This window comes from Canis aureus, chromosome 2, assembly GCF_053574225.1.
Source record: "Canis aureus isolate CA01 chromosome 2, VMU_Caureus_v.1.0, whole genome shotgun sequence".
Taxonomy (NCBI): domain Eukaryota; kingdom Metazoa; phylum Chordata; class Mammalia; order Carnivora; family Canidae; genus Canis; species Canis aureus.
Window position 1 is genome coordinate 25,959,060 of NC_135612.1, and position 22,379 is coordinate 25,981,438.

The following is a 22,379-nucleotide window of genomic DNA, read 5'->3' on the forward strand; positions in this document are numbered from 1 at the left end:
TGAACCTAAGCATGCTAGTCTCTTCTGCCTGGGAGTGAAGTTTCATATGGTAGTTTGAGTGACAAACATCTCAGAGCTTGCTCACATTCCTCTGTGGAATAGTCACTTTTGAGAGAAAGAGGTGCGGCTTCGTGGTCTGAGAACAGGACTGTCAGCCAGGAACACAGAGTTCTCATCCTGGAACTATTTCTGTTTTCTTTATGGATCAAATCATGCTAATAAATCATTCTATGACTCAGTTTACCCAATTTAAAAAGCTGGTTAGGAAAATCCAATTAATAGGGATATATTAAGTATTAATAAATGGGTATCTGTTAAATGATTTGAAATGAAAAGTGGTATGAATGTAACATTTTTTTTATAAACTAATTAGTTTATGAAACAAACAAGTAATAGAAAAATTTTGTCATTTGGAAAAATTACCCCAAAACAAAAAAATTACTTTTATGAATTTTAATGTTTAAATAGTTTATTTTAATTTTTCTAAATAAATATTTTCTACTTTAAATGTTTTCTCTCTCTCTCTCTCTCTCTCTCTCTCTCTCTTTTTAAAGATTTTATTTTCAAAGAATCTCTACACCCAATGTGGGGCTAGAACTCACAACCTGGGGATCGAGAGTCTCATGCTCTACTGACTGAGCCAGCTAGGTGCCCCTAAACATTTTTCTTTTTAACGTTAACATGCTAAGTATTCTATGTGATGCAAATAATTAAATCATCATTAGTTTCCATTTACACATAAAGAGGTAGTTTCTTTGTTCTATATAGCAAAGGAAAATCTTCTCTGAAGTTCCATGCACTATAAGAATAAGGACGTTATTAAACTTAACGTTTTACAGAAAAAATTAAGACCAAAGAAATGTATAGTCAATCTAGAGCTTTAGCAGGGTGGTATAACACACTGCCTGTTTTAAATTGATAAAGACTTCTTCTAAGAATAAGATGCAGGTTCCAAAAAGAGAAGATTGTACATATGTACACAAACAAAACAAGGGTAGGAGAAGAAAGACCTAATGATTAACTGTGGTGTTCTGTATCTGAATGAATAAGGTAAAAAGAAAAAATCAACCTCAAATGCAAATGTTTCATTTTGGTGGCTCAGCTAGCCAGTATTCCCCTACCCTAAATCCAGCCCCCCAAAATTAATCAGCCTTATGTGTGAGGTTAAAAAACAAAACTGTAACTTCTAAAAAATATATTATGGTTCTTTACAAGAAGATTTAAATCTCCTATCTTCCCCTTTCTTAAAAAATGAAAACAAACAAAACAATGGATCTTCAATTCTGTATCTGGGATCTCAAATTTGGCTGTGAATATGTGTTTCAAATCTCATTAATTACAATATTGGCCCCATGAGATACAGTTGCTGATGCAAAGAACACTCTTTGTACTCAAAATAATTTGAACAAGGGCAAAGAAGCATTTTACTTACATGTGTAAACATTAGGAGGAAAATAAAACAGAGATGGTTCAGATAGCTGCTGAGATGTTTTAGTGATAATTGATTTGACTACCACTGAAGCTTTAAGGTTACCATGTATAGAATAGTCATGTTTTCACTTGGTATATTTGTTGGATAATAACAGTCTTGTGAAGTTAAGTGACATTAACTTGGCAAGTTCAGAACTAAGATCTTTCAGCATTTTATTCTTTCTAGACACTAAGACCAAATTGTTCTGAATTCCATACCCTACTGGGCAGATCTATTATTTATTTTTTAAATACCAGAAAATATGCCATTACTCAAAGGACTCTTCCATGTAATAAATCTGAGTAAAAACTAATCAAATGAATAAATTGCAGCAGTAGACAGGAAATAGCCTCTCTCGTTTTCTCTTTGTTTTCCTTTCTCCTTAGGAAACAGTACATTAAACCATAGCTACTTGTGGTCCTGTACTATAAGAACACATGTGGTCGTACTTTTTCATCCTATTAACAAATTTATTGGCTCACTGGATAGAAAGTAAAGTCCACTGTAAAGATGCCTTAATGCCTTACATGGGGAGGGTCATCTGCTATGTAAACCACAACCTAAGAATCTTGTTCTGAGATCTGATGGTGCCCATTGTCTGTCTATAAGTAGATACTGAAGAGCAGAGTTAAGCAGCCCTAGTTACACAAAAGAATCGCCTGGAGCTTACAAAAAATAACAGATGCCTGGGTCCATCCACAAAATTTCTTAGTGAGTTGGTTTGGGGTGGGGGGTCCCAGATCTTGTATTTTAAACAAAAGCCAACTAAAAATAAATCCTTCTAGGGTAATTCTAATGTGCCATGACTAAGAACAATAGAGAACCTCAATACCAGTGCAAGGATGAGAACTAATTTGTTATTTAGATAACAGTACAAAGCCTACTCTTGGCCTTTAATGGAAAACTTACCTTAGTCCAAGTGTGGGCAGGAGCATGGATTAGCAGCTGCCATAGCTCTGTCCTTGACAACATTCTGTAAGCGTCACTTTTAGGGAGTATTCTATGGGTCATGATCCTTGAGATGCTGATAATTTTCTGGGTTAAAGCCAATGGAGATTGATAACTGAACAACAAATGACATATGGTAACTCTGAAGGTAGAGTCTATAAACAGTGGTAGCCTTATCCCTATCTGAACATTTTGAGCAGAAGTTCATCAAAAGACTTACTCACTCAGCATCACTACTTCTTTCTGAGTCCATGAATGCCATGTCTCCACCACCAAATCACTGTGGTTCACTGTAAACTGAAAGAGGGATTTTGAAATAGAAATGACAAATGACTTCTCATGGAAACTAATCAGCTTAAGCCTATGTGATTTTTTTTTTTTTCATTTTCTTCATCCTCACTTCCATGGGATGGATTTTTGTCCTTTTAATAAGGACACTTTTATTTTGCTTGAGTCTTTCTACCATAATGTCAGTCCTCTATTGTTTTTGCCATCTTCTTTTGCTATCATATTGTTTTCTTCATTTAATCTTACATCTTTTATTCTTTCCTATCTTTTTACTTTTTCCAACTAAAAAAATTCTCTAACACTAGAATAGCAGTCCCTTTTTCATTTTCCCCCAGGTTTTGATTTATGTTTGGTTACCAACCCCTTTTCTCAGTCTCTTTCTTACTAACTGCCCTTCCTTAACCTTCTGTTGTTGTTTCATTCCTGTCATTTGCTGTGGCTGGCCATATAAACCCATTTCTTTCCATTCCATTTATCCCTATAGCTCCATGTGCATTTTTAGGGTGCTACTACTAAAAGCGTAAACCTCTATGTGAGAAATAGAAAGGTAGCTCTCCCAATCTACATCCTGTTTTCCCTCCCTCCCATAGCCGTTCCATGTCTATTCATCTGTTCCTGATGTCTCCTCAGTCTGACCCCCACCTGCAACCCCTCTTCCTCTGTCATTCCCTATTTGATGCCCATGTCTTCTTTCTAACCCCATTTGCACTCTGTCTGATTTTGCATCCAAGGATCTCCACAAGATAAAGGATGGAGTTCTATCGGGAGCCAGATTGTGTCTCTCGAAAACTTTCTGCACATCTATTGAAATGGGATTAGGGGCTTTGATCCTGAAATATTCCTAGGCAAGCCTGTCTGCTGTGGCACAACTTTGCCCACCTTGGAGGAGGGCTGGGGCCTACTCCGATGGACGAGGGCAGGGGTGTCTTTAAAGGCCTTTAGTGGCCCTTTCTACTTCGAAGGTTGGCAAAAGTGGGCATCGCCCGAGCAAGGCTGGAAAAGCAGAGCAGGTGGGGATGCCTGGAGCCCCGTCCTGCGGCGCCCGGCCCGGCCCGGCCCGGCCGGGGAGCTGCTGCGCGGGCGCCGGGGGTCGGGGCTGCGGGGCCCGCCGTCCGGGGAGGAGGCGCACCCCGGGGGAGGCGAGGCAGGCCCGAGGCCGGGTGTTCCCCGGGGAGGCAGGGCGCGGCCCCCGGGGCGAGGCGACGCCACCCCCGCGGCGCCGGGGCCCAGGCCCTCCCCGGGAGGAAAGGCGAGGCGCCCCGGAGGCTCCCGCACGAGGTCGAGGGACCCGCGCGACCGTCCCTCGCCAGCCGGGCCCCTGGGAGCAGGGCGGGGGCGGGGGGGGGGCGACACCCCAGGGAGCAGGGCTGCGGGCGGCAGAGGTCACCCCAGGGTAGGGGCGCGGGTCGCAGGCAGCAGGGGCGCGGGGCCGGGGGCGGGCGGGGGCTCCCCCGAAGGCTGGGGCCGCAGGTCTGCCCGCCCAGCCGCCGGGCGCCCCGAAGTCTGGGGCCGCCGCGGCTCCAGCTCCGCCGGCTCCTCCCGGCGACTCCAGGCCGCACTTTCCCCTCCTCCCGGCGCCTTCTCTCCAGTGAGGAGCCGAGCGCGGGCGGCGCGGGGGGAGGCGCGGCGGCGGAGGGAACAGCCAGTTGTTTAAAATCCTTCTAGAGCAGTTTCTAATTCCCCCCTTGCGCCGGGGTTCGGAGGGGGAGGGGGGAAAGGGAGCGGGAGGAGGGAGGAGAAGGGAGCGGGAAGGAGGGAGGGCGCCCGGGAGGGAGGGAGGGAGGAGCCTGCCGCTCAGGCTGGAGCCGCCGCCGCGCGCCCGGCGGGCCGGAGGGAGGGGAGGGCTGTCAGTCTCGCGCGTTGCCCGGGCGAAGGGGGCGGAGCTCCGGCGTGGGGCGGCCAATGGTGGGGGTGGCTGCGTGGGTCGCCATGGGGACGGGGCTGTTCCCGGGGAGGCTGTGATGGGTTGACAGGTGCGTGACAGTGGGAGCTGCTCTCGGCACAAGCATGTACGGCAAAGGCAAGAGTAACAGCAGCGCCGTCCCGTCCGACAGCCAGGCCCGGGAGAAGTAAGTGTCTCCGCTTCTCACCCACCTCCGCCCGCACACGCGCGCACACACACGCACGCACTCGCACACTCTCGGAGACACGCAGACCCAGACGCTCTCGGCCCGGGGAGAGCCGGGGGTGCGCCGGCAGGGGGAGGGGTGCGCGAGGCTGGGGGCGCGCGGGGCGGGGAGCGGCTGCCTCCCGGGAGGTGCCCGCGGGGGGCTGCGGGCGGGCGGGCGGGGGCGGCGCTGCTGCGGCGGAGGGAAACTTGTTTGGGTGACGGGGGGATAACCCGCGGGCTCGCCTCCGCGCAAAGTAACTTTAGAGCCGGGGTCCGGGGCTGCGGGGACCCGGCGCGCTGCCCAGGGCGGCGGGGAGGGCGGGAGGGCGCAGCTGCGCGGAGCGGGGCTCGCGGCGGGGGCGGGGGCGTCCGGAGGGCGGGCGCGGCGGGAGCGGCGGGAGCGGCGCGGCGCCGGGCTTCGCGGTCGGGATCGCGGGCGAGGCGAGGCGAGGCGAGGCGAGGCGAGGGCGGCGGTGCCGGGCGCGCGGCGGGCGGAAGCGGGGCGCGGAGCGGCCGAGCGGGGCCCCGCGGGGCGCGGAGACGCGCGTGCGGGCGTCGGGCTGTCGGCGCGCGGAGGGGCTGCGGGCGGCCGCGGTGCCCGGTGCCCCGCGGGGCGGGCTGGTGGGCGCCGGCGGCGCCGCTGAAGTTTGGGGGCCCGGGACGGGTCGGGTTCCCGGGGAGGCCGAGCGTGCGGGCGGGCGGCGGGAGGCGGGAGGCGCCGGGGCGGGCCGCAGCTCCTGCCCCCGGCCGGCACGCCCCACTCTCCGCCGCGGCCCGAGAACTTTTTTTGGAGACTTGGTGCCTCGCAGACGCCGGGGGCCGCGGGGACGGCGGGGGGCCCCCGCGGGGCGGCGGCGTGGGGGTCCGGGCGCTGCGGCGGCGGGCGGGGGCAGGGCTGGCCGGGGCCGCGGGGGGGGGGCGCCGGGGGCGGGGGGCAGACACAGGTGTGGGCTCGGCTGGGGCCCCGGGAGGCGGGCGGGGACGGAGCCCTCCCGGCCGGGATGCTGCCGCGGTCGCGGCGCGCTGCGAAGCGCGGCCGCTTGCTGCTGTGCTCACGTACTTGTAACGGGGATTGGGTTGTTACTAAAAACGAGAGCGAACCGCGGCGGTGCCCCCCGAGGAAGAGCCCGGCTCTGCGCGCCGCGGGTCGGGGTTCCCGCCGCCCCCGTCCCCGCCCTAGCCCTCGCCCTCGCCCTCGCCCCCGCCCCCGCCCGAGGCTGAGGCCCGGCGCCCGCGCCCCGCCCCGCCTCCGCGAGGGGTTCGCGCTGCGGGAAAGTGAGAGCATCTCTCGGGAGCTACTTTGCTTACCTTGCGCTTGGAAATAGCTGCGTAAATAAAAACCTCACACTCCGACAGGCGCGTTTCCCTCCTGCTTCTAGGCACTTGGTAGTCGTCTGAAAAGTTTCTTGTGCCCTAGGGATGGGAACATTTCCTAATCTTCGTGTTGGCAGCAACACACAATTCCCATAAGATTTAGGGGTGGCAGGCCTTGCTGTAGCAAAACAAACAAACAAACAAAAAAATGTAACGGAGAGATGCTAGTTTGGTTTGGTTTGGTTTTTTCCAGAGGTATTTTCCGAGGAGCTACGCTTAGGAACTAGTTGATGGGCTGTGAAATATACAAAAGACAAGCAAGACAGCCTGATGAAGAAATAGCAGTTACTAGAACTGAAGTTTTGAAATAACAGCTCAGTTTATGTGCATTAATCATTTGGCTGCATAACCCACCTGATAAGATGAAAAACAAGATGTTTTAATGATTACAGAGTATTGGGATTTCCTATCGCTAAGAGTGAAGGGATTGAAATGTATTCAGGCATTTGGAGGCGGTTGCTGCAATTCGAGAATCAGAGTAATTTTGTTTGGATTTTGGTTACACTCCCAGGAATGGTTGGATCTAGTCTGTATCCTGGTAACTTTGTAAGGAAAAAAAAGTGTTTTTTTTTTTTTTTTTTTATGATAATGAAGATGATAATGTGATGAGAATGTGTTGGGTCTGTGGTCCTTTCTAGCCTAATTCTGTGATCCTGTCCTGAAAACAAATAACTGCCACTTATGCTGTCCAGTCTACCAAACCGAACACCAAGTGATATCTCCTCTTGAAAGCAAAGTGGTGAGGGTTCTGCTAGATGGTGCTATTTGATTTAAATATATTTCTTCCATTCATTATAATTGGCAGCGGGAATCCTGGACTAGTTTGCCTTATGAACTAAATATAGATGAAGAGGCCACTTTTGGGGAATTGACAGTCGTTCTGGGTTAATTGTTGTTACATCAGTTTCTGAGTGAATGTTGTTTGAATCTAAGACAAACACTGAGGTAGATTCCATTTTATAGAATAAACTTAGTTTCATTTTGATGGGAGAGTTGATCTGATCACTCAGTGTTCTCCTTTATTGTTCACTTGGGACTTTAATGGCACTATTCTACAACAGTGTGCTGACTTCCGAAGATAGGAATTTTGAAGTTATCTTTAAAGTAGATGTTACCAGATTTTAAAAAAAGAAGAAGAAAATTTAAGGTGGCACATTTTAAAAGGTACTTGAGCAAAGAATTCTCCTTTAGTAAGAAGGTTAGAATTTTTCTGATCTTAAAAATCACAGAAATAACTTGTTTTTCAGTATTAAAGATGTAAATATTTTATTTTAATAAAAACATTCTGAAAAAATTGAGTTATGAATAATGGCATGCGTATGAAAATACTGGTTTATAATCTATCAGGAAATGTGTTTTCTAATGAGTTCATGGCTGAGAGCTGACAAGTGCTTACCTATGTTATTATGTTTCTGCTTTGTGTTTCACTAAGAATTTACTGTGAAGAATACTTGAAATTAATTTGTAGGTTTTATCCAGTAGCTATAGTTTCAATACACAGTTCTGAATATAAAAACGGCCAAAGGTTAATTGCTTATTTTGTTGTTTTAATTTTTTTTTTCTTTTTAAGAGAGAGGGGTGGGGAGGACGGGCAGAGGGAGAGGGGGGAAAGACAATCTTAAACAGGCTTCACGCCCAGCCCAGAGCCCAATGCTTGGGCTCCGTCTGATGACCCTGAGATCACGACCTGAGCTGAAATGAAGAGTTGAACACTTAACTGACTGAGCCACCCGGGCACCCCTGTTTTGTTGTGTTAAAGACCAGAGGAATCAAGTCTCTACAAAGAGTTAGATTAGTTTTAATTATAGAAGGAGTGATTGAAACCCCTCGGTGGGAGGTGGGATGTTTACATAGAAATTTAAATTCTGATTCTGTTAGGTCATTTCCCCCCTTTAGCGGGTTTTCTTTGTAACACTGATCACAATTATAATTAAGTAACTATGTAATTGCTTGTTTAATGTCTAGCTTCCTCTAAAATGTAAGTTTTTTGAGGGCAAGGGATGATACTTTTCATTTCCTCTCTTAAGTGTCCCTGACATTAAGGATAATGCCTTCAAATATTGAAAGCACCAAATAAATAAATGAAGATGTTAGACTCAAAGGAATTTCTTTTCAGTGTGGATTTTTTTTCCCCCCAAATCTCCAAAATTTTTTTTCCCCCAAAATCTCTGTGGGACTTTGGACGTTTGAGTCCCACATTATCTAGCTTAGTTGTATTTCAAAAACAGCCAATGGCAACAAATATTATTTGTTTCTCATTCTATATGTCAGTTGCTGTGTTCAGCATTTTATGTATATTTTCTATAATTCTCCCAATAATTCTGCAACATAGTAATTTTTTCCTCCATTAAAGAAATAAGAAAACTAAAACTCAGACTAATTAAGTAACTTACCCAGGGACACCTTGCTAGCTAGATTTCCAAAAATGACTTCTCTACCTTTAGAACTTGTAGTTAAAGCTGAAAGATATATTTTTTCAGTATACCAGGTTGCTTTCCTGATCTAGGGTAGGATGCTACAGGTTTAGGGAGCAGTATTACATAATCAGATATAACAGACTTTAAAGATTTGATCACATAGGAATTCTCAACTCGTGGTGCACCTTGATGCTTACACCTTTCAGTTTGACAGATTGCAGATCTGTGTGTGGTGTGGGCAATGCGTGGACCTGTTAGGAGTGAAAGTTAGAAGCCTAAAATAATGAAGAATGCTTGTTTCTTCAGATTTTTTCTTCTGGAATTTTGTTTGACCACTTAAGTTTTGAAATTAGACATTGTAGCTGTGAACGATTACTGTATGAAACGTTGCTTGAGTTTAATCCATTCAGTGTCCCACATTGCCACAGAAAGAATAACCGGCACCTGTAAATAGATGAGTGGTGATACTGCTCGTATTAAACTAACGGCATCTTTTAAAATTATGTAATAGCACAGAAATAGGAATCTTCTATAAAGCAAAGTTAGACATAAGATACACATACCAAACAGTGACATCATATTAAGTAAACTTGTGAGAAACTCGAGAAATCAAAGTATGCATCTTACCTGGGGCTCTGAAAAGTAACTTTGGTTTTTCAGTTATGAATCTTTTACTTGAGTATCCCAAGAAACAGATGCCATATGCTCATTTTTAAATGGGTAAGTCTAATGAACATTTAAATACTACTCCATATAATAGAGCGATTGTAGGGATTGGTATCTGCCAGCATCACCTTATTCCCTGTTTTTATTATTGTCACTCACCTAAAGAAATTATAAAATTTTTTTCTTCCTTCCTTTGTGAAGGAAGTAAAGTTAAGACAAATTAAGTAATGCAAATCTCTTTAGAAACTTGATTGATTGGGGGACGCCTGGGTGGCTCTGGTTGAGAGTCTGCCTTTGGCTCAGGTCATGATCCAGAGTCTGGGGATTGGGATCCAGTCCTTCATCGTGCTCCCCATGGGGTGCCTGCTTCTCCCTCTGCTTATGTCTCTGCCTCTCTCTCTGTGTCTCTCATGAATAAATAAATAAAATCTTTTAAAAAGAAAAAAGAAACTTGATTGATTGGGCAGTTAACCGTTAAATCAAGATTTCTAAAACTAGTGAAGGAGTGCTTTTTTGGGAATGAAATTTTCTGTATTAAATTGACTCTACCCTTCCCTATCCCCAGGATGTTTCCTTCAAAATACGAAATAACATGTATCTAAAATGTCATCTTAGCTATGAGAGTTTTTCTATTGATTTGTCTCTTTTCCATTATTGTAGAAGAATCTAAAATCCAACTTTTTTGAAGGAACAAGTCTAGAGAAAAAAATATGTAAGATATTGAGAGTAAAATTTTAGTGTTGTTTAACCAGTGATTTATTTTTAGCTCTTAGAAATGGTATTAATACTGTAATGTATTTTTTCAGTGCTGTGAAAGAAAAAAGGAAAGGTTTATTTCCAGGCTTTAGAGGTAGTTTGCTACATAAAACCAAATCAGGATGAAAATGTCATTAGAAAAAAAAAATATCATTAGATTTTAGTCTCTCTGTAGTAGAGGACCAAATGTATGTCACATTTTCAGTTATTACTAGAAAATAGAATTATTATTATTTTTTAAGATTTTATTTATTTATTCATGAGAGATACAGAGAGAGAGGCAGAGACATAGGCAGAGGGAGAAGCAGGCACCCCACTGAGTAGGGAGCCCCATGCAGGACTCGATCCCAGGACTCCAGGATCATGCCCTGACCTGAAGGGAGACATCGACCACTGAACCACCCAGGTGTCCCAATAGAATTATTTTAAAATTAAAACGTACACTGTGGGCAGGGGTTGAAATACCCAGGTTGCAGTTTATTAACATTTCAACCTAACAGTTAAAAGTAAAATTTGGGAAAAAATAATTTTGAATTTAGAATCTTCTTCTAGAGAGATTACAGCTGTTACATTAATGTTGGGGTATAGGATTGAGAATTAATGCACTGGACTTAGAAGACATGATAATACTTCTTGGACTGCATAACTTAAAAATACGTGTTGAAGATAATTACATTTTATTTTGGAGTATGTAGATATATTCTCTATTGTGTGTACATTTGCTTTGGCATTGGTATGGGAATGACATGAAACGTTTGCATACCGGAGACATATTGTTGGTTTGTATGTAATATGTGAGCCTCTGTAAATGTGCTAAAATATTAATCTTATTAACAACGTATTGTTTCCCTAGGGAAGGTCTTAAAATAACATTGGAGCAATAGAATAAGATGTATTTGTTAATATCTGAAGAGAGTTTGGAATAAAAAATAAGTACTTATATTTAGATTTTAAACTTTGCTTATCTGATTTTGTATATATTTTGCCTATTTAACATCTACATATCAGTGTATGTATATAGCTTAATATAACTAGGACTGTGCAAGTTACTTAACAATTATACCAAAACCCCATATATTCTACCATAAACGATCCAAAGAACTGTTCACCAAAATTTATGTCCTGCTTGTTTTCAGTAATATTAGAGAAATAGTAGAGGCTGTTCTACTATTCTTCCCCAAACTGTATAACTTATTCACTCTGTGAGGACATTGAAAAACAGGTGGAAAAATGGTCCACCTAGGGAATAACAGAGTTTTTCCAGGTGACTTTTAATAGCCCTACAGGCTGCCCAAATAAATTTGTTTGGTCATAATGGGTAACTGGTAATTTTTGTCAGAGTAGGTTAATAGTGAAAGATTTTTGGAAAGTGGAGCTAATAATGTTACTGTAATATTGACAGAACTAAAAATGTATTTGGACTCAGAAGCACCTGGACAGTTCAATGCAATGAAAGAACTAATACTCACTTCTTGTTCATTTTTAAAAGAGTAACTTAAGTTGCTGTCACTTTTTAGTAATGATGAAACTACCTTGACATTTTACTTTAAGAATTTTGATGATTCGGGGATCCCTGGGTGGCTCAGCGGTTTGGCGCCTGCCTTTGGCCTAGGGCGCGATCCTGGCTCCCAGCATGGAGCCTGCTTCTCCCTCCTCCTGTGTCTCTGCCTCTCTCTCGCTCTCTCTCTCTCTGTCTATGATAAATAAATACATAAATAAATCTTTAAAAAAAAAAAAAGAATTTTGATGATTCTATTTCACGTAGGACCCGAAACATCTTTCCAGTAGTAATGAGCCATCGTTAACATTTCAAATCCCAGTTCAGCTTGGAGTAAGCTAGAACCACTGACCTGGCTATATTCTATTTTTGATCTTCTGTATTAATTTTGCTTTGTGGCATATCATACAAATAGTTCACAGAAAAAATTGTAGAGATTGAAGTATAACCCTTTATTTTCTTTCCTATTTTTAAAGATTTTTTTGTAATTGTAAATATGATATATCTTTAATAACTAATATAGCTTAATTATTAATTAGTATAATCTAAACCATATTAAAATGCTGATGAAATACTTGTGAAGGTAAGAATAGTAGATGAAAATTTATATGTGGCTCTGTCCATGTAAGTTAAGAGGAGTTGATGTTAAGAACAGACTCTTGCCTGAAACTAATATGGTTCTTTTTCTTTATTTCTTTCTTTTTAAGATTGTATTTATTTGAGAGAGAGAGAAAGGGAAGGAGAGGGATCATGGGCAGGGAGAGGGACAGAGAGAGAGAAGCAGACTCCACACTGAGCAGGGATCCTGTTGCAGGGCTTGATCTCAGGATCCTGACCAGGGCTAAAGGCAGATACTTAACCGACAGAGCCACCCAGAACCCCTATATGGTTCTTTTTCTTTAGTGATCTGATTTTTGGCTTGATTCTCCTTTTATTTACCTATTCAAACCTGAGAAAGAACCAAAGCTACTTTATCGATAGAAGAAAGCTAGGTAAATGAATTGTTCAATTGAAAATGATTTTATTTAAATAGAATTAAAATAAATATTTTCTGTAAAATAAGAAAATCCTAAATACTTCATAAAGAGTTTGTGGAGTTTTGTCATAGAAAGTTATTCTTAAAAAAAAAAGAAAAAAAGAAAAAAAAAAAAAGGAAAGTTATTCTTTACTATTAATTGTCATTTGAGTATTTTGTTTGTGTTTGATCCATTACTTGCATTGCTCCCATTTAATCCCTTCAAGAATTCACTAGACCTTAGGTGCCATCTTTTGTTAATGTTACAGAAGAAACAGAGGCTTAAGAGTTTATCATGCTTTTGGTGGCAGATATTAAGACAGGAGATAGAAAATGGTTTGATCAGTGCTTAAAAATAAATCTCACACAGCAGGATGTCTGGAAGAGATAGTTTCAGAGTTGATTCAGTCACTCAGGAATATCAGGGTTCAAGCTCCGATTCTGTGCCATTCCTCGTGGTTTCTCTCTCATCAACATATTATATTCCCAGTATCACTTCCTCATACGACCAAGTCAAATGCAGAAGGAAGGGCAAGGCTTTTCCTTTTCGTGTCTCATTAATCAGGGAGGAAAACCTTTTCTTGAAGTTGATTAGCAGATATCTTCTTATGCCTTATTGAAGAGAATTGTAAAATTCCCTATCCTAAACCAATTACTGGCAAAGGTAATGGGATTACCATAATTGGCCTAAGTCAGTCATCTTCATCCTCTGGATTGGAAACCTTGCTCCCTTGTACCCGAGCTGCCTGAACGAAACTTAAGATCTTTGGCAAGGAAGATTTTTTTTTTTTTTTTTTTTTTTAAGGAAGATGTGTCTTGAGGATATGGAGAGAATACAATGGGTCTGCTTCTTTCATGGGATTTACTTTCAAGTTTGAAGGAAAAACATGTAACAATAAATAAGTAAATAAATACAGTAGGCAATTTCAGATAGTCGTAAGTGCTAAAAAAAAAAAAGTAGTAGTAAAATAGGGTAATATAGAGAGCGACTGAGAGGCTGCATTAGACTGGGTGGTCAGGGGAAGGTTCTTGGAGAAGGAAACATTTAGGCAGAATCCTGATTAATATTTAAAGTATCAGTCATGAGAAGATTTGGGGTTAGAGCATTTCAGACAGGTCTCAACTATAATTGAGGAAACCTGTCAGCATCAGCATAATTACTCAAGGATATATAAAATATGAGTCAAATTTGGGATAAGGACCCTAGCTTAATAGAATACAACCAGTCACTGGTTCTAGCTTACTCCCAGAGCTTGGTTTTGTTTTTTTACTGAGGAATTGAGTGGTGGGTCTAGTTTATCTGGGTTTCCTAGGTAGTAAGATTGACTGTCATTTCCTGAACCCCAAGGATGCACTTGTTCCAATAAGGACATTAGAGCATATGGCTTTTATAATAACATTGATAGAAATAGCTAAGATTTGTTGAACACTTAAAACCTATTGTATTGACAAAGGATGGTACAACTGATATAATTATTTCTCATAAATTTCCCAGGTTGGATTAGACTCCCTTATTCTTTTTTTTTTTTAATTTTATTTATTTATTCATGAGAGACACAGAGAGAGAGGCAGAGACATAGGCAGAGGGAGAGGAAGCAGGCTCCCCTCAGGGAGCCAGATGCGGGACTCGATCCCTGAACTCCAGGATCACGCCCTGAGCAGAAAGCAGAACTAAACCGCTGAGCCATCCAGGCATCCCTAGACACCCTTATTCTATGCTCTTATTGCAACCTTTCCTTTTTCTTTTCAAATATGTCATAAATTAATGAATTATTTGATAATGTTTTGTTTAATGCCTTATCTCCTAGTTAGATTGGAATCTCCCTGAGGACAAGAACTATGGCATCATCTTCTCCAATGTATTCCACTCCTTAGTAGTGTGTGGAATTCTGATTAGATATTTGTGGAATAAATGAATTAAGGATGTAACCTATTATAAATATATTGCAACATAAAATCCCTACACCTAGTTTATTTTCTCCTCAATGTTTTGATATTACTGAGGATTAATTACTATGTAATTTCTAAAGAAGAGTTTTCTATAATGTGGGCATTTAGTGGTCATTTTGTAAATTTTAGGACTACAGGTGATTACCTAGTCATATTACTCAGAAATGCATGTATATTTTTAAATATATATATTTTAAAATTTATTTTAGAGGGGTGCCTGGGTGGCTCAGTGGTTGGGCATCTGCCTTCAGTTCAGGGTGTAATCCTGGATTTCAGGGATCGAGTCCTGCATTGGGCTCCCCTCGGGGAGCCTGCTTCTGCCTCTGCCTTTGCTTCTACCTCTTTTTCTGTGTGTCTCTCATGAACAAATTTAAAAAGTCTTAAAAAATAAAAAAATAAATGAATAAAATTTATTTTAGAGAGAGTGCATACCTGTGTGTGAGTGCTGGGGGAGGGGCAAAGGGAGAGAGAGAATCTCAAGCAGAGTCCACACTGAGCACAGAGCCTGATGCAGGGCTGGATCCCACGACCCTGAGATTATGACCTGACCTGAAGTTAAGAGTTTGTTGCTTAACTGACTGAGTCACCCAGGCTCCCCATGTGTATATTTTTAATATGAATTTTGGATGGAAAATCTCCTTTGTGTCTCAACAAATTTAATAATATGAACAGAAGTATATTTTATAGTTTCAAGGTATTTAAATGTACCTTGTATTACTTAAATCTCATAATTGAGATAGGTGATAATTGTCATTGCCTATTGAGATTTTTAGGTGGAAATTGACTTACCCAGCTAGGAAGATAGAGATAATATGTGGCAGAACTGAGCCGTAGTTAGATTGTTTGGGTTCCAGGGTCAATGTATCTTTAATTATACTATAGCTGCCTCATTTAAAATGAGAGATTGGGGTATGGAGCCTACTTAAGATTCTCTCTTCCCCTCCTTCCCCACTCCCTTTCTCTCTCTCTCAAAAAAATAAAAAAAATAAAAAATAAGAGGTTCATATATATTTTATGAAGGCTTGTGTATGGATTTGATTCAACAGAGAATCACGGATTAGATATTGGTTTACAGTTTATGTCAATACTTTGGTTAAGTGAAAAATATTATATTGTGAGTTAAACACAATCTTTCTTTTTTTTTCCTTTAAAGACTTCCTTATTTTGTTTTAGAGAGAGAGCACGCACGTGCCTGCATGAATCTTGGGGATGCGAAGGGACAGAGGGAGAATGGGAATCCTAGATTAGATTGCCCAGTGAGTGCAGAGCCCCACGTGGGGCTCTGTCCCAGGACCCCAAGATCATGACCCCAGCCGAAACAAGAATTGGCTGCTCAACAACTGAACCACCAAGGCGCCCCAGTTAAACACAATCTTAATCTTACACAAATACAACTCCAAAAAAATGCTACATTATAAATAAAATCTGGTATTTGTTTGAAATCTTTATGTTTTTGTTTTATATAAATTAATTAGTTTGGGATTTAGAGTAGTTTGAATTTTTAATTTGTGAAGGTTTAGGCTCTTTGATCAATGAACTCTTCTCTCTTCCTTTGCCGGTTAGCTTCAGTTTGCAGTGCTGAAATAGCAATACGGAAAGGAAAGGTTTTTTTGATTTTTTTTTTTTCCCTTTTGTACCTCACTCTAAAGAAGGGAAAGTCCTTTGATATGGATTAATGATAGACTCTTCTCTTTTTTTTCTTTTTTTATCATGATAACATATATATGAAAAAAATTGCCATTTTAACGATTTTTAGGTGTACATTTTATTTTATTTTTTAAAAATATTATTTATTTATTCATTTATTCATGAGAGACCTAGAGAGAGGGGCAGAGACATAGGCAGAAGGAGAAGCAGACTCCCCTTGGGGAGCCTGATGCAGGACTCTGGACCTCTGGATCCCGCCCTGAGCTTAAGGTAGAAGCAGATGCTCCACCACTGAGCCACCCAGGCGCCCCTAGGTGTACATTTTAATGGCATTAAGTACCTTGACATTGTTTTGCAACCATCACCACCATCCATCTCGAGAACATTTTCATCATTCTAAACTGAAACTTCATACCCATTAAATAACTCCCTATTTCCTCTTCCCCCCCAGCCTCTGGCAACCACCATTCTATTTTTTGTCACATGAATTTGACTATTCTAGGTACCATGTATGAGTGGAACCAAGCAGTATTTGTCTTTGTGTGTTTGGCTTTCTTCTTGCTTAATCCCTCCAGCAACTTCATTAAGTAGATATAATCCTCATTTTGCATAGGAGGAAACTGAGTTTCAATGAGGTTATATACTTTGTCCAAGGCCATAGTAGGTTGCATAGGCTGGATTCAAACTCAGGTTTCTTACTTCATTGCCCATTTTAACCATTTTGCCTGAGTGTTTCATTGCTTAATCTGGGGGAAAAAATAACGGAAGATGTGAGGGCGGTGAGTGGGAGGGGAATGCTTGGATAGTTTTCTTTACATGTATCCACCATTTTTAGTTGGGGTGGGAGGCAATAGAAAAGAGAGGCACTAAGGAAAAAGATTAAGGAAAGCATTTTACACCTGCTAAAAAGGTGGGCAGAATTATATAGCTACCAAAAGTGTTCCACAAGTAGCTCCAAATTCTTTAGCTGATCTGATGTCTGTCTGAGATTTAACAGCTTAAATGTAATGCTTGTCAGAGAGGAAGATGCCAGTTAGGAGTCCAGGTTATAATTTTAGATAAAGTTGTGCCTCCATTTGTTTGTTTGTTTGTTTGTTTGTTTGTTTTAGAAGTGAAGTACTCTGGCCTAAGTTGCTTTCCTTAGTAAATTTTAGAGTCAGAAATAAACAGATGAGGAATATGCAATGTCTTGAAAAAAACTTCCTCCTCTAATTATGAGTCTCTTCCAACCAGCATATGGCCTGTTGGTTTTTTGTTTGTTTTTGGACTAGGACATCTGGAAAGTTCTATGTGCTCCAGGAGCAATAGTACAACCATACTGAGTCTAGTACTGTAGTATTGTAGCACATTTCTATAGTACAGACTATTAGAAAAAAATAGAAACAATTCCTTTGTTTTATTTTTTTCACAGTATCGTGAGCTATTTGTCATTTATAATTGGATTAAAATTATGTGATGATTACATTTTATTCAGTGCATTTAAGCAATAGCAATTATTAGGAAGCTATTAAAGGTGTTTTGATAAACATTTTTTTAACCATGAATTAAACTGACACTGATACAGTTATTTTTTTTCATTTAGAAATACTGTAATGGAAAAATCTGAGTGAAGTTTCTTACCGTCAAATACATTACATGCACACACACACAAATATGTACGTGTGTATGTATTGGGAATACTTTTCAGGTAGGAATTCATTTTAGGAAATGACTTACTAATCTATTTGAATTCAAAATGGTACTGGGTCAACTTTGTAAGTGAGTTGGATTTATAAATTCAGGGCAAAAAGATTTGCGTGTTGGCAGGTTTTTACTGAACATTAAAGGGTGCTGATGCTTTGCTTTTCTGTAAGATGGGTACAGTGTTAGCAAGAGAACTCATAGCAAGCACTGCCAAAAATGCTACTAGTTGACTAACGTTTCTGTGTTTGTACTAGTCAGATCCCCAGTAGGTTAGTTCCTTCGAAGGAAAACTGGGGAGAGTTTAGTGCAGTTATGTTTAAAATTAAAACCAACCTGGGATGGAGGGACATTCCAGGAATTAGCAGCAAGGGAAGCCTTACCCTTCTTAGTTCCGAAGTGGAAAGGGGAGAGGAGTTAACCAGAATCTGGTGAGTGCTATGGTCATTGCAGAAAGGCTGCCCTCCTGGATCTGTGATTTTACCAAGAGGGCCATAGCCATTGTCACACCCACTGTAATCAGAGGCTGGAGGCCTGGCAGGGAGATCTTCCCTCTTTCCTGCCCTCTGATCAACTGATGCCTTCTTTTTGTGGAGCCCAGCTGGAGCCCAACTGGAAGCCAGAGGGCAAGGGAGATGAGATACTCTTTAGAAATAGCCTCCCAGATCACGTGGGGCAGAAAAGGTAGAGTAGGTCTGGCAGGACCAATGAAGAATATTCAGGACAATTTTAATTTTTATACATTTGAAGCAGTTTCTTCTTTCTTTTCTTTTCTTTTCTTTTCTTTTCTTTTCTTTTCTTTTCTTTTCTTTTCTTTTCTTTTCTTTCTTCTTTCTTTCTTTCATAGAATGGCCTGAGAAAATGGAACTTTGAAAAAAGTTGGGTTTTGTCAAAATACCGCTTAACATTAATTTTCAAAACCCACTTAAGCATTTTATGATAGTATAAATTTGAATACATTTCATGAGGTGTGGGAGTAATATTGCTTCAGCTTTGTGCTGTCTCCTCTTTCCTTTGTTCATTTGAGAAGTGTTAAGTACATCTTTCTCTCTGTTATACTGCACTGAGCTCTCTTGTGTCAGACCTGAGTAACCATGCAGTCTCTGCCCACCAGGAGTTCACTATCCAGAGGGGACGCACTATTGGTCCAGTTTTTTTATTGTTGTTTACACATGAGGGAATTCGCTGTCAGTTGATGACTTCACTGGGCAACAAGCGCGATAATGGCTATACAGAAGGTAATGAGAGTTCTGTAGAAGGGCATGAATCCAGTGTAGAGCTATGATTTTCTCAGGAGATACTTCCAAGAGGATGTTTATTAAACAAGAAATAAGCATTAGCCAAATTTGGATTGGAAGGGGGCAGAAGGTAAAGATATTCTAGGGAGAGAGAAACATGTACAGAGACAGGAAAGTATTAAGGAGTACTCTATATTTGGTGAATTACAAGAACATTGGTATGACTGGATGTACTGTAGGATAGGTCTGGGATGTGCTGCCAGATATATATGTCTGGCAAGTTAAACAGGAACTGTTTCAAGAATGACCTTGAATGACAGCTTGACCTGAGAGAGGAATAGTTTTAAGCAAAAAAAGTGACATCATCTGAGGTACATTTTAGAAGAATCATTCTGGAAGTTACACAGAGGGCGGGGTAAAAGGGGAGACAGAAATGTTAGGAAGCTATTGTAATAACTGAGCTATGGTAATAATACATTATTTCTACCCTACTGGCAGTCCATTAGATGTCTTATGATTTAGAATACATAGGATTTGGTGGCTTAAATGTGAAAATACTAGTTTTTTTTTAAAGATTTTATTTATATATTCATCAGAGACACAGAGAGAGCCAGAGACACAGGCAGAAGGAGAAGCGGGCTCCCTGTGGGGAGCCCGATACAAGGCTGGATCCCAGGACCCCAGGATCATGACCTGAGCTAAAGGCAGGTGTTCAACCACTGAGCCACTCAGGCATCCCGAAAATATTAGGCTTTTTAAGATGGCTGTATTTATGGATAGAAGTGTCATTCTTAGCCTTGGAGGAACTATAGGAGGAAGAGTATATAGGAGATGTAAGGAAGAAAATGGTGTGTTCAGTTTGAAGGGCCATTCAGACCTAGAGATGGAGTACTCGAAGCATGAAATGGGAATGAAGTTGTTTTTCATGGGAATGTCTAGGAGAAAGTGTGAAGAGACCAAAGATGGAAATTTAGGGAATATTTAAGTGACAAGTGGAAGAGGAATTTGAGATTGAGACAGAAAAGGAACACTAGAAAGACATGAGGGAAACTCACAGGGTTGGCATCAGTCACAGAAGGCAAGGAAAGAGACTTTTGCAAATGGAGGCCTAAATTACTATGCCAGATATAGTAGAATGAATGGAGAGGTTAAACAGGGCTTGAGTTTTTAGAATAAGAAACCATCTATGAACTTACAGAGAACAGTTTCAGTGGAGTAGATCTAAGCTACCATGCAGTATTTTGAGGAGTTGAGTATAAGGCAAGAAGGTGGAGACATCAAATATGGACAGCCATACTTGAGAAAGGAAGCAGAGAGAAAACCAACTTGAGGAGGCTATACCTTACTTGGGGAATTTTGTGTATATAGGGGTGTTAGTTGGGGAACAGTGTTTAGTTCTGTCATCTTGTAAAGAGGTTTCCTAGAAAAAAATGTTTCAGTAGTGCTTAAGGTGTGTGTGTGTGTGTGTGTGTGTGTGTGTGTGTGTGTTTGGGGGAGGGGTGATTTTGGAGGAGTGGTAGAAACTACAGAGATAAGCTAAAGCTAGTTTCGGAAAGCCAGGCTAACAATTCTGAAGTTACCTGAGGCTATTTGGTGCTCACTGTAAGGTCTTTTTTTTTTAAGACTTATTTATTTGAGAGAGAGAGAAAGTACATGCCGGGGGAGGGACAAAAAGAGAGGGAGAGAGTCCCAAGCAGACTCCTTAGTGTGAGACCTGATGCTGGGATCTCATAACCCTGAGATCATGACTTGAGCCAAAGCCCAGAGTCAGGTAATCAACCAGCTGAACCACCCAGGCACCCCCACTGTAAGGTTTTAAGCAAGGAAGTGACATGAACTGACTTTACTGTCTGCTATTTGTGAAAACAGGAAATAAGTCATCTGAGATGTTAAAAAAATGTCAATTCCATCTTACTCAGGTATAATAAAGCACAGATAGATTGAAAGATATATTATTTGTTGAAGGACAAGCTTAAGCTCAGGAAAGAAAATGGGCATATAGAAATCATATAATGTATGGTTAATTATTATTTTTTAAAGATTTTATTTATTTATTCATGAGAGACAGAGAGAAAGAGAGAGAGTCAGAGACACAGGCAGAGGGAGAAGCAGGCTCCATGCAGGGAGCCCGATGCAGGACTCGAGTGCCGATCCTGGGACCATGCCCTGAGCTCAAGGCAGATGCTCAACTGCTGAGCCACCCAGGCATCCCAAGTATGGTTTATTATTGATGTTCCATTTTTGTTAACAGTTTATAATAAAATTTGTGACACTTTTGCACTGTCAACAGGGACCTTTACAAAGTATGTTGTGAATTATTTGTAAAATACTAATTCCATATTATTACTTAATTATTTAGAATTATATTTGAATTAAAAATTTTTGAGTTGGAATAAGTCATATGTAATATATCATTAATAGCATAACTGCCTTTTACATAAATCTCAGTGTTTTATTAGAGCTTTGAAATGTAACTAACAAGATTAGGGTGGGGTTTTTGTTGTATGGTTAGAAGACACAATAAATTAAGTTTTGTCAGTATATATTTAATAAAATTTGCAATATCCAGCATGAGATAAATTAAAGTTTACAGTCATTGCTGTTCTAAGCAGAATGCTTAAGTACTTTAATTTGATCATTATTTTAGCATGCTTACATTCATGTAAAATCAACAGTGAAGTGTATATGCAGATCAATTTGATTTTTCTTGTGGGAATTTGAATCAAGTGGCATTTGCTTGAAAAAACTTCCAATAAGGGCAATGGTCTTGATATGAATCATAAAATAACCAGTTATTGATTGGGGAGGCAATGATTGTCCTGGTTTAAGAGTGTAGCATACCATATTTAAATGTTTTCTTTATAAATGCTTATTAAATATAGAAAAATTAATTAAATTCCTGAGGCTTTGTAATATATCCATTTACCTTGCTGGTTGGTTGTCTATATGGTGTGTAATAAGAATTTATGTTTGGATATACTTCTTATCTGTTTTGCTTGTCTTCTTGGCAAGGATAGGAACTTTGGAATGTGTAAGAGTTACTTATGGATTTATATAGTAGCCTGCTGTCATTTAGATTATGGTGGGGAAGGGAGATACTTGGGTTAAACTAAACAAAAAAGCAAGCCAAATCTCTTATTTTAGGTTTATCAGGCCTTTGAGATACTTTGCTATGTTGTCTATTTTATCACATTTTTTCTTACTGTTAATATGGAAATAATACACAAACATTGATCTTTTTATCCATGTGTTGACGAAATTATAAAGGTAAAGAAAATGGTTACACATGGATGTTGCTTTTCCAAATTACGTACCAACTCA

General features: G+C 41.1%; 1 protein-coding gene and 1 long non-coding RNA gene across 9 annotated transcripts in view; one reads left to right on the forward strand and one right to left on the reverse strand.

Moving 5' to 3' along the window:
- LOC144294610 (uncharacterized) overlaps window positions 1-6,462 on the reverse strand; it is a 73,835-nt gene extending 67,373 nt beyond the window's left edge. Inside the window, exons 1-2 of one of the 2 annotated variants that reach the window (XR_013361981.1) lie at window positions 6,126-6,462; window positions 2,640-2,716 (exon numbers count right to left, since the gene is read on the reverse strand). This is a non-coding gene — a long non-coding RNA (uncharacterized LOC144294610). The remainder of the gene's footprint in view (window positions 1-2,639; window positions 2,717-6,125) is intronic. The other variant, XR_013361971.1, reaches the window with a different exon arrangement.
- The window catches only part of SSBP2 (single stranded DNA binding protein 2), a 308,559-nt gene that overhangs the window by 13,702 nt on the left and 272,478 nt on the right, over window positions 1-22,379 (forward strand). For 3 of the 7 annotated variants that reach the window (XM_077866290.1, XM_077866314.1, XM_077866322.1), the window contains exon 1: window positions 4,619-4,776. The exons of 2 other annotated variants lie outside the window; for them this stretch is intronic. In XM_077866290.1, coding sequence (XP_077722416.1) covers window positions 4,715-4,776 — 62 coding nt within the window. In that variant the 5' untranslated portion in view covers window positions 4,619-4,714. Of the gene's footprint in view, window positions 1-4,618; window positions 4,777-22,379 lie in introns of those variants that run through there. 2 more of the 7 variants (XM_077866297.1, XM_077866351.1) reach the window with 2 other exon arrangements.